The sequence below is a fragment of the Myotis davidii genome, unplaced genomic scaffold (genome assembly GCF_000327345.1).
Source record: "Myotis davidii unplaced genomic scaffold, ASM32734v1 scaffold2027, whole genome shotgun sequence".
Taxonomy (NCBI): Eukaryota; Metazoa; Chordata; class Mammalia; order Chiroptera; family Vespertilionidae; genus Myotis; species Myotis davidii.
The window spans coordinates 607,047-618,549 of record NW_006297890.1 but is presented as its reverse complement, the minus strand read 5'-3'; the positions used below and the strand labels follow the sequence as shown (position 1 = coordinate 618,549).

At 39.6% G+C, this 11,503-nt stretch overlaps 1 protein-coding gene across 1 annotated transcript in view; it reads right to left on the bottom strand.

The window, feature by feature from the left end:
* Positions 1-1,297: 1,297 nt before the first annotated feature.
* VPS41 (VPS41 HOPS complex subunit) overlaps positions 1,298-11,503 on the bottom strand; it is a 128,032-nt gene continuing 117,826 nt past the window's right edge. Inside the window, exons 25-29 of the mRNA XM_015570467.1 lie at positions 10,332-10,468; positions 4,943-5,042; positions 4,796-4,840; positions 2,593-2,672; positions 1,298-2,032 (exon numbers count right to left, since the gene is read on the bottom strand). Coding sequence (XP_015425953.1) covers positions 1,952-2,032; positions 2,593-2,672; positions 4,796-4,840; positions 4,943-5,042; positions 10,332-10,468 — 443 coding nt within the window. The 3' untranslated portion in view covers positions 1,298-1,951. The remainder of the gene's footprint in view (positions 2,033-2,592; positions 2,673-4,795; positions 4,841-4,942; positions 5,043-10,331; positions 10,469-11,503) is intronic.

Here is an 11,503-nt window from a genome sequence, read left to right as displayed (position 1 = left end):
ACTGAAGAGTCACATGTACCTGAGTTGCAGGTTTGATCCCCGGCTGGTAGGGGTGTGTGCAGGAGCCAACCAGTGTGTCTCACTCACATTGATGTTTCTCTCTCTAAAAATCAACGGAAAGAATATCCTCTGGTGAGGATTAACAACAACAACAATGACAACAAGTAAATTAAAATAACAAGAAAAAAAGGAAATGTTGGCTAATCTGGAAAAAAATAAAAGAAAGCTACAAAATGGTCTGATGGGAGAGACAAACAGATCTTACCTAGGAAGGGGGAGGTGGAGAGGGATTGGAGAAAGGAGCTTGTAGTGACACTAAAATAGTAAGCCAGCCCGGCCAGTGTTGCTCAGTGGTTGAGCGTCAACCTATGAACCAGGAGGCCACAGTTTGATTCCCGGTCAGGGCACATGCCCGGATTTCGGGCTTGATCCTCAGTAGGGGGCATGCAGGAGGCAGCCAATCAATGATTCTCTCTCATCATTGATGTTTCTCTCTCAGAATAAGGAAATATGAGAGGACTGAGGGTTACATTCACTAACAATTAAGAACCTTCCAGTTCTAAATACTTAAGCCTACTGGAAAGTCTGCTGTCTAATAAAGAATATTCTGTTTAACTCCCATGCAATGAGATGTACTGTGCATTTCCTCTGAACCTGGCCCTGTGATTTCTTAAAGCAGACCCCTGTGTTCTGAGTTAGGCAGTCACTCTGCCACTGTGATAACATCTCTACATTTTGGTCTCTTCATCAGTGAACTGAGGGATACGATATATTCTTCTTGGGGCACCATGAGAATGAAGTGAGATGCTGCTCAGGGGAATGACTGTACCAGTTTCAGGGTTGGTATGTGCTCAGTACTCATTAGAATCCTGCCCTCTCCCCAAAAGACAGAAGCGGAGAGCTGCATTTATTCCTGTTCATGGACTATGCGAGTGGGGGCAGTGCGTATATGCTTTTCACATTTTCATACCCAGTAGAGAATGTCAATACATTCCAAAATGGATGAAGCCAATAAACAGAAAACACACGGTTGAGTTCTCTCCCTCTTTCTTATGCTTTTTCTGTTTGATGAGGGCAGAGGAGGCTCCAGATAATAAAATCATCATTGAGCCCATCCCCAGGCATCAGTCCCATTTCTCCTGGGAATCCTTCAGATTCTACAGTATCATGCTTTCCTCCCTGTCACAAACCTAACCATAGCCCGTCACTCTAAGGTGCTCAAATTCTCTTCCATTCATTCTGAGGGTGCCAGAATTCTTGACCGAAGCTGTTCAACCCAATAAAGGTGAGGCTTTCACATGGGCCGAGCTGACATTTATTCAATTAACAGATGCTCAGTGCCTGCCAGGGCCAGACTCTGCTAGTTATTGGGACACACAGAACATGTGATCAGTCAATATGACATTGCCTGATGTCACCTGCTCGTGTCATCCAGACATCACTGGATAAGTGACAATTTGCATAACATTTCATTAAATACCTACTAAGAAAATAACCACAATGGATGACATAAAAAAAAGCCAGATCCAGAACGAAAGAATTGCAGAGCATGCAGAACGAGGCCCAATGTGGCAGGAGCTGGCTGGACAGCCGCACTGGCGATGCTCAGACAGCTGGAGGCAGTTTTACTAGGACCTAAAACTTCATTTCCAACGCCCACACTTTAGTTTCCATTCCTAAACAAAGAGTGAGCTAAACAAATAAACGATGAAATATTAACCATGGACCCAAATATTTCAAGGCATGGATGGGGGGGAAAAACCTAACATCTTTATCAACTGCAAATGCAAAGAGAAAACTCTAGTAGACAAGTGAGAAGATGAAAGTTTTTTTGAGCATAGCATAAACATGTACAAAACTCTTAACAGCACTGGTATCAACAAATGCTTCTGTTGTTGAAAAAATCATCTTCAAAAGAGCGGTGAGAAAGAGACTGACAAACAGAACATAGCTATTTTTTCATCTCCAAAATGGCACTTCCTGGTCCCCGGTGCTTAGCACTGCAGATGTTGCAGAACTGCGCTGGAGAGGTCTAAAATGTAATGAAAAACACAGATTAAAAAAAAAAAAATATATATATATCTTATCTTTCTACTTTCATATTCAGAAGTATTATGGGAGAATCAGTCAGGGGCAGCGGGACACTATGAAATGCCACTCCCTTTTCCTGTATATTATTGCTGGTTCACATAGGATTCCATCTAGAACAGCAAAACAAATGTAATCTGACAGAGGAATATGACTTGACACTAAAAAAAGCAGAGTCATGGTACTGAAATCAGGTTGAGAAAGTTGTACAAGACATAAAATGGTTCTCACTGTATCTCACGTGTCCATAGCTCTATAGCTCAACAGTCATCAGTTTTACCTGAACAAATTCATTTAAATGAATGATTTTATAATGTTCAGTATAGTATTCTAAACATTTTTACATTTGAGAATTAGATGAATTAATTTTTCTTATGTGATATAAAACTATATTGTAACTTTGAGAACGCACAGAGCCATAAAATGACAGGCTCGAATGTTGAGCACGTCCCTCTGACTGCATCCATTTCTTTTTAGCTGATGGTGGCCTCGCTGCCCACTCACCATGCTGGGCACAGGCAGGCACTCCTTGTGGAACATATGCCGGCAATGGAAGACCACCATACTGAAGGGCTTGGCTGCATCTGGAGGTAGAGGACAGGAAAGGAGAAGGACTCAATGCAACAAGCAGGTCAGAGGCTTTAAAACCAGTCTTTTTCTTTTTGCTCTACCCTACAATCCCCCTTCCCTTTGGCAACCATCAGCTTTTTCTCTCTGTATATGTATAGATCTGTCTGTTTTGTTCATTCATCTGTTTGTGTGTGTGAGTTTTTTAAGACTCCACATATAAGTGAAATCATATGGCATTTTTCTTTCTTTCTGATTTACTTCATTTAGCATAATACCCTCTAATTATCCATGTTGTAACAAATGGAAAGATTTCATTCCTTTTTATGGCTGAGTCATATTGCATTATATATACATCTATTATCTATTCATCTATTGATGGACATGTAGCTTCCATATCTTGGCTATTGTCAATAATGCTGCAATGAACATAGGGGTGCATATATCTTTTTGAATTAATGTTTTTTTTGTTGTTGTTTTTTTCAGATCAATACAGAGAAGTGGAATTGCTGGGTCATTTGGCAGCTCTATTTCTAATGTTTTTGAGGAATCTCCACTCTTTTTCCATAGTGGCTGCACCAATTTATAATCCCCAAAGTGCACAAGGGTTCCCTTTTCTCCACATCTTCGCCAACACTTGTTATTTGTTGATTATTTAAAGATAGCCATCCTGACATATGTGAGATGATATCCCATTGTGGTTTTAATTTACATCTCCCTGATAATTAGTGATTTTCAGTATCTTTTCCTATTTCTGTTGGCCATCTGTATGTCTTCTTGGGAGAAATGTCTATTCAGGTCTCTTGCCCATTTAAAAAATGTTTGTACTGGAATCGAACCTGGGACCCTTCAGTCCGCAGGCCGACGCTCTATCCAGAGCCAAACCGGTCAGGGCTAAAAAATGTTTTTATTGATATTTTAGATAGAGACAAAGGGAGGAGAGAGAAATATCAATATGAGAGAAACACTGATCAGTTACCTCTTGTATGCACCCTGAATGGGGATCGAACCTGCAAGGTGGGCATGTGGCCTGACCAGGAATTGAACCAGTGACCTTTTGGTGCATGGAAAGATGCTCAACCAACTGAGCCACACTGGCCAGGACCTCTGCCCATTTTTAATCAGATTGTTTGGTTTTCTTAGTGTTAAGTTGTATGAGTTCCTTATATATTTTAGATATGAACCCTTTATTGGATGTATCATTTGCGAATATCTTCTCCAATTCAGTAGGCTGTCTTTTAATTTTGTTGGAGTTTCCTTCACTGTGCAAAAATATTCAGTTTGCTATAGTCCCATTTGTTAATATTTTCTTTTGTTGCTCTTGCTGGAGGAGACACATCCCACAAGATATTGCTAAGAGTGATGTTAAGGAATTTGCTACCTATGTTTTCTTCTAGGAGTTTTATGGTATCAGCACTTTTAAGCCTTTAATCCATATGGAGTTTATTTTTATATATGGTCCAATTTCATTGTTTTGCTTGTTAGTTTCCCCCACCATCACTTATTCAAGAGACTGTCTTTACCCCATTGTATATTTTTGCTTTCTTTGTCACAGACTAATTGACCATATAAGCAAGAGTTTATTTCTGGGATCTCTATTTTATTCCACTGATCTATATATCTGTCCTTATGCCAATGCCACACTTTTTTGATTATTGTAGCTTTGTAGTATAGAATGGGTCAGAAGAAAAACAATTTAAAGGAAAGGGAAAGCTACCTATAAGAAAATGTCCCACATACACACATGGTTCTTCAACCTTGGAGCTTAAACACCTGATGGTAAGTCTTCATTTTATTTTCTTTTAGTCTAGAGCAGTGCATCTCAAAGTATGGCTCCTGAACCAGTAGCATCAACATCACCTGGGAGCTTGTTAGAAATGCAAATTCTTATGTTATACCCTGGAATTACTGCATCAGAACCTCGGTGGGTAAGACCAGCATGGTGGTTTTACAAGCCTGTCAGGCGAGGCCAGTTTACTCCACAATTTGAGAATGGCACCATCAGCATGCAAATGAGTAGAGTTGTGGGCTGAAAATCTTCTCTAAACTTGATTATCCTGAAAGCTATATAATTTTATAAAAATTCTACTCATTATGAACACATATTTGGGGATTTCTTTTCCCCTCCTAAAAATCTCACCTGATGGAAGAATAGGGGACAGGCACGATTCACAGATGTTCTCCTCTGCAAGGAAGCACACACACGTGGGGTTACACAATGTTTCCTGCTCTGTCTCTTCCCCAAGGGAGGCATCCAGTTCCACCATGATCACTTCATTTTACCCACCATCGACCAGAATGCCTTTCATTTGAGTTCGATGCATTTTCTTCAGTAAAGACAGAGAGTCCGCCACGAGAATCTTCTTGCAGCCTTCACGAAGCAGAATCTAAGGCGCACATTATGAAAGAAATGGCATCTTAAAAAGACTCTACAGTTGGGGGAGAGGGCTCTTACCGGGGATTCAGAAAATCGGTTTCTTTAAAATACTTCAAAGAGGCGCCCACTGGCTCCTGCTCTCAGTGCCCTCTTCCCTCTAGGCCACTGCCAGACCCACCTTTCCAGCCTCCACTCAGTCGTGACGGCAATTTTTCTTATGAACCTACGGTGCCTGTAGTGCTCGTGAAGGCAAATACCAAGCCAAAGTCTGGCGCAGAAGGCCCTCTATTAACTAACTGCCCCTGCTGTTGTCTTATAGGTGTTCCCAATACGGACTCTCTCTGGCAGAGTTTGGCCCCTGCGTGACTTGGTCATTCCAAGCCCCTGGTCTTTGCCCAGGATGGAAAACCTGCTATTCCAAAATAATTTATTTCATAAACCCATCTCCTTACTGCACAAATATTTCACTGTACTGAGTCTCTACTATCTATTAGGCAGAAGAAATGGAGCAATAAATTAAACAGATGTGATCTCTGTCCTTAAACCCCCTTCAGGGTGCAAACCATTTAGCAATTAATGTGATGTGTAAGAGTAATTGATTATATTAATCCTCAAATTTGGTGATTCTGAAAAGGCTGGCAACTGAAAACCAACCACAGATATTACATATTCTGTCACAAGACTCACTTTCTTCCCTTCTTCCCAGTGCTGTCCTCTTTGCTTATGCATTTTTTCCTGTTAGTCACAGGCTACCTTATTTCCCCTCTCTCTGCCTGGGGAATTACAGAGTTAAGCCTTCAGCAGCCTCCGAAGTGAGGATGCAGGTAGCAGAGGTCAAATGCCCGTTTTGATTGGTAGTGACTTTGTTTCAGAGCTGGGAAGACAGAACTGCCCACCTGCTTTTTAGCAGGTAAGAGGCAACCTGCCTCACCTTTCAAACCCATTCTGCTGGACAGTGTGAATTTCCGCCCTTCTCTGAGTTTTCTTAGGTATTTTATTAGAATTAAGAGAGGCTGTGTGAAATGTTTTCAAGCCAGATGACACTTTTACAAGAACTTATTGCTTTTCAAAGAGGGAGACACTCAAGGCCGGAAGGACAGAGTCTGGTGCAGTGCCTGTGGCTTCCCAATGTGCTTCTATGCACGTTCCATGCGCTGCTGTGGAAACCCACGTGATGATGACATTGCCGCCTCACTGCGGTCCAGCTCCGTGTCACAGCGTTTTGCTTTCTTGTTTTCAGGCCACCAGGGAAGGGAAGGAGGGAGTGACCGACTTGGTCCTCCATCCCCAGTCGTCTGCAATACCAGGTGCTCCTCTCAAACCCCACAGAGCCCTGGCGTTGGGTGAATGCAGCCAGAGGGCTTTCCCCTAATTACATGAAGGCTAATATTCAAGAAAACAAACCTGATGTCCAGATTAAAGTTTTACACCCGCCATTTCCAGGATCGGTGAGCAGGAAATAACCAATGGTAACACTATTTCTACATTAACTGAGGCACTGGTTGAATTTTTCTGATTCATTTTTAAAAAAGACATTAAAACTTTGACATTAAAGCAGAAAAAATAACAAATACAGTAAGAAAGATAGCTAAGAAATACTCATGAAGTAAACTTTAAGAAAATTTATAAGCAAATAATATAAAGCTCCTTAGCCTCGAATACCCAAATAAAATTTTAGGGAAAAGTGTCAATTACTGTATATTTGGTAAAATGTTTCAGAAAGAGCTAGGTGGATATGTTAAGTCTGTTGCATGAATAATACAGGATAAGGGGAGGCCTGGCAGTCTAGACTTTATTAAGGATAAAGCTACAAAGAACATTCTTGCACAGATCTTTTGTGGACCTGCTTTTTATCTTTAAACAGTTGGTAGTGAAATTGCTATGTCATGGAGTAGATGTTTAATTTTTTAAGTAACTGTCAAGTAGTGGTTATACCATTTTACATTTCCACATATTAAGCTTTGATATCTGATAAATCTACTTTCCTTATTCTTCTTGGACAATCTTAGCCTTTTACTTTTTATATATAACTATCCCCTGAGGGGTCCTGGATTGCGAGAGGGCACAGGCGAGGCCGAGGGACCCCACCAGTGCATGATTGGAGCTGGGGAGGGACCACGGGAGGTTGACTCCAGGGTGTGTCTGGCCCTTCTCGCCAAGTCCCGCCCTGCCAGCCACCTTCTAATTAATTTCCTTTCACTGTGCACGAATCCGTGCACTGGGTCACTAGCATAGGTATAAGAAGCCCATAATCTAGAAGCTGTGTCTGCTACTCCAGAGGGCTGCCATAGCAACATCCCCTTTCTACTTTGGGTTTGCTCTCAGTGTTTCCTGGCACCTGTTCATATCTGTTGGGATCAGCTATGAAATGGAAATAAATTATCTTTTAATATCCTAGTTAACATTCTTTTTTTAACAATAAAGGAGTATTCAATTTAGTCTATCATGTATCCAAAAAGCTAAAGCTTCTCTGGTTTAGAAAAATTAATTTCTAGTTTATATACTGTTGAACATGTTAAGCAAAGCAAATACCTATCAACATAGATTACATCTATTTTTACTATCTTTTAAATCTATTATACTTGAATTCTTAAAATCTTAGTCTTTATCATTGACCTTGACATTTGGTCAAATGAACTTTTATTTCTTATTGACTTTAGATGTTAAAAATTTAATTAGGTCTACAGGGACTTTCTTTTTTTATGGTTTTGTTGGCTGTTTCCCCATATCTTCTCAGACTTTACAGAATTTGCAAATACATTTTGTGACATTTTTCAGAGTATTTATAGGCTACATAAGTTAAGCTGAGAAGAAGTTTTAAGGACCCATCATCTCTCTCCCCCAAAGGTAGTCTTTGTTTTCCAAAGGATGCCTACTGGCCTTTCAAAGATCAAGTCATTCCCTGCTCAGCAAAATCTTTCTTGCCTATTTCCTCCTGTTTTATCTTAGTTTCCTATTTTATTCTCTGTGTAGGGTAGCCTCTGATATTACTTTCAGAAATTAAAATCAGTTTGGAACTCCTTTACTGTGTCATCTAGAAAATGTCTCCACTTGGTCAATACGACAACATCATTATTAATCTCTGCTTTGTAATCTATATCTCATATTAGAGTTTCACCAAGCCAAGTAAACCACTGTCTAATCTTTTCTTTCCTCAACTTCATAATGGCATCAGTTCCCATCTCAAAAAACATTTGTGGGCATTGTTTACCAAGTATAATAACATCTTTCAGGCATTAATTTTCCTTATAGGACTTTCCATCATTTTTTCAAGGTTATTCAAATCAATGGGCCAACTGCTTTCCACATCCTTCTCTACCACTTGTTTTCTTAATTTTACATTTCCCTCCATAATTCTAAGTTTTTCTAAAAGTTTTATTTAACATTACCTTTATCCTTTGTCTTCATCATTTTCAAGACAACCAGTTGTAGCTTGTACAATCAATTTGTTACTAGCATACCTTGTACTATTGGGTCATCTGCAAACCTCCAAATAAATAAATACCTGTATATCTTGGAGTTTTTTTGCAGAACAGGCCCTCTACCCCTTTGTCTTAATCCATTTTTCTCCCAGGACCCCGATTTCCCACAAGCCCTCCTGAGTGAGGCTCCTTGTTTTCTCATATCCCACCTTCAAGAAACCTCTTCTCCTTTTAAACCTCTTCTCGTAGTCACCTGTAGCTGCAAGAGTACCCTCCCCGATCACTAAAAATGATGGAACTTGGCTGACAGCCCCCTGCTCCCCCTTCTCAGTGTGCTCTCACATTTTCTTCACTAATTCCACTCCAATGACCTCTACCTTCACCCCACTTTTTGAACATGTTCACAATGACTCCTTTGGAAACTTAATGTAACAATATCCCACTCCCTGGCTCTTGTCCCTCCAGCTCTGTCACTTCTTTACATTTCCCACATCAATCTTCCTCAATGTTTTCTCCTTCTCACCATGCCTCTTTTTTTCTTTTAAATATTTTTATTGATTTTTAGAGAGAGAGGAAGAGAGAAAGAACAGAACATCGATCGGCTGCCTCCTGCACATCCCCTACCGGGGACTGAGCCTGAAACCTGAGCATGTGCCCTGACTGGGAATCATCGAACCAGCAACCTTTTTGTGCCCAGTATGACACCCATCCCACTGAGCCACACTGGCAGGGCTCACCCTGCCTCTTTTCTGACTGAGGCCACCACCTGAATTCAGCAGGCACCCCACTTGCACCCTTCATAGTGACTACAGGCCCCACAAATCCTCATCATGAACCCCTTCTCTCTTTATTTATCCAGATAACCACTTCTCTTCTCCCAACCTCAACCTTATCTTCCCGCTCTACCTGAAAAATTCTCTACGTGTCCAGGAAAGCAATTTCAACCATATTATAACAAAAACTCAGTTTAAAATAAGTAGGCAAAGTGTAGTCTTTATTGTTAAAGAAATATGCTTTAAATAGTTTTAAGTTCTATGGAAGCTACCAGCATTCTAAAAAATATTAATTATCATAGAGTCCTTTTAAAGAAAAGATTAGGATGCTATGAAATTAGCATATAAATTTTTATATGAAAATAAACAACAAATTCTAAATTATTATAGATAATAAAATTGTTACTAGTCTAGAAAACAGACAAAAGGTTAAATAGAATCCTGTATTTAACATGTTTCAGGCAATAGGTTGCTAGGTGGCTTCAAAGAAATTATCAAAGTCTTTGAAAAATATTTTTTTATTCTCCCAAGTGGACATAATATTCATTCTACTCAAAAAAGGTTTGGGTGGTCTGATCTAACGGTCATGGTAACTACTCCCTCCCCAGTGCCATGCTGTATTCACCACACAAATGTAAGAATACCTGTTCATCAATAAGAGGAAACTTGGGGGTGGTTAAATATCAGATGGCTTCCATAAAGGGTGATATTTCTTTTCTTTTTTAAAAAATATATTTTATTGATTTTTTACAGAGAGGAGGGGAGAGAGATAGAGAGTTAGAAACATTGATGAGAGAGAAACATCGATCAGCTGCCTCTTGCACATCTCCTACTGGGGATGTGCCCGCAACCCAGGTACATGCCCTTGACCGGCATCGAACCTGGGACCTTTCAGTCCGCAGGCCGACGCTCTATCCACTGAGCCAAACCAGTTTCGGCAAAGGGTGATATTTCTAGTTTCTCTATCTGAACAATTTTCCAAGTAAACTGTTCAAAACAGACTGTAACTATCAAATTGAATTATTTGAGTAAACCCTATAAATGTTTATCCTTCAGTCAGTCAACTCACTCAGTATACTTATTTGTCTACAAAAGAATACTTACTTGTAAATTGTAGTCTTGCAGAATTTTAACCAAGGAATCTCTCAAATTGGGAATCTCCATTCCTTCCTTGATACGGTGAATCAGTAGAATCGGGTCAACATGCGTGCCAATATTGTTTAACAAGCCGGTAATAAATGCTATAAAATGCCACAGAAAGCAATTAACATATAAGCAATGTACATAATGCAATTTTAAGCCAAAAACAACTCAAAGAAAAAAAATGTCCTTCAAATTTGAATTTATAAACTCTCAAGAACTAATCTTCCTTTACTTCCCTCATGACATAAAGAAGCAGCTAAATACAGAGAATTTAAAACAGAGAACAAATGATTACTTCAGAATATAATTTGTGATGTTAACAGGGTCCAACAAATACTTATTGAGATTTTGCTGTAGCTCAGTATCATACACTTCTCACCAATATTCTGCAAGGTAGGAGTGTTATTTGTCCCTATTTTACAGAAACGAGAAATGAAGTGATTAATCTATCCAGGATCACAGAACCAGTGAGTTTTAAGCCCAAATTCAAAACTAAGCCAGACCCAAGTCCATGATGTTACATTTACACCCACTTTACTTCAAGATCCTTAAACTACTACTTTGTCATGCTAACATTATCCTCATATTTAAAAGACAATCAGAACAGCAATTTCTAGAACTTGAAAATTCTGAAATAGATAAGTCTTCTACCAAAAAATAAAGAGAAGGGAGGAGATTTTAAACCACTGCTGCTGCTAGTTTCTGAGTCATTTCTTTTTCCTTCAAAGAAGAACTTGGATTATTGTTACCGTATTTGCCGGCGTATAAGACGACTGGGCGTATAAGACGACCCCCTAACATTTCCACTCAAAATACAGAGTTTGTTATATACTCGCCGTATAAGACTACCCCCTCTTCCGCACACCTTCCACACACCAAATAAAAGGTAAAACAATATCAGATTTGATTTTAACATTTTAATTTATATTCAAATGCTTATGACATGCAGGAAAACTGTCACAAGGCTGTATGTAATCAAACATATACATAAAACAGTGCAAGTTTATTACCGGTAAACATACCGATAATTCACTAAAGAAAACACACTCTATAGACTGGTACCATAGATGCTTCTCAGGAACACAGGCAAGCAGCCCACAACCTAGAGGGACTGTCAATGATAGAAGTAAGAT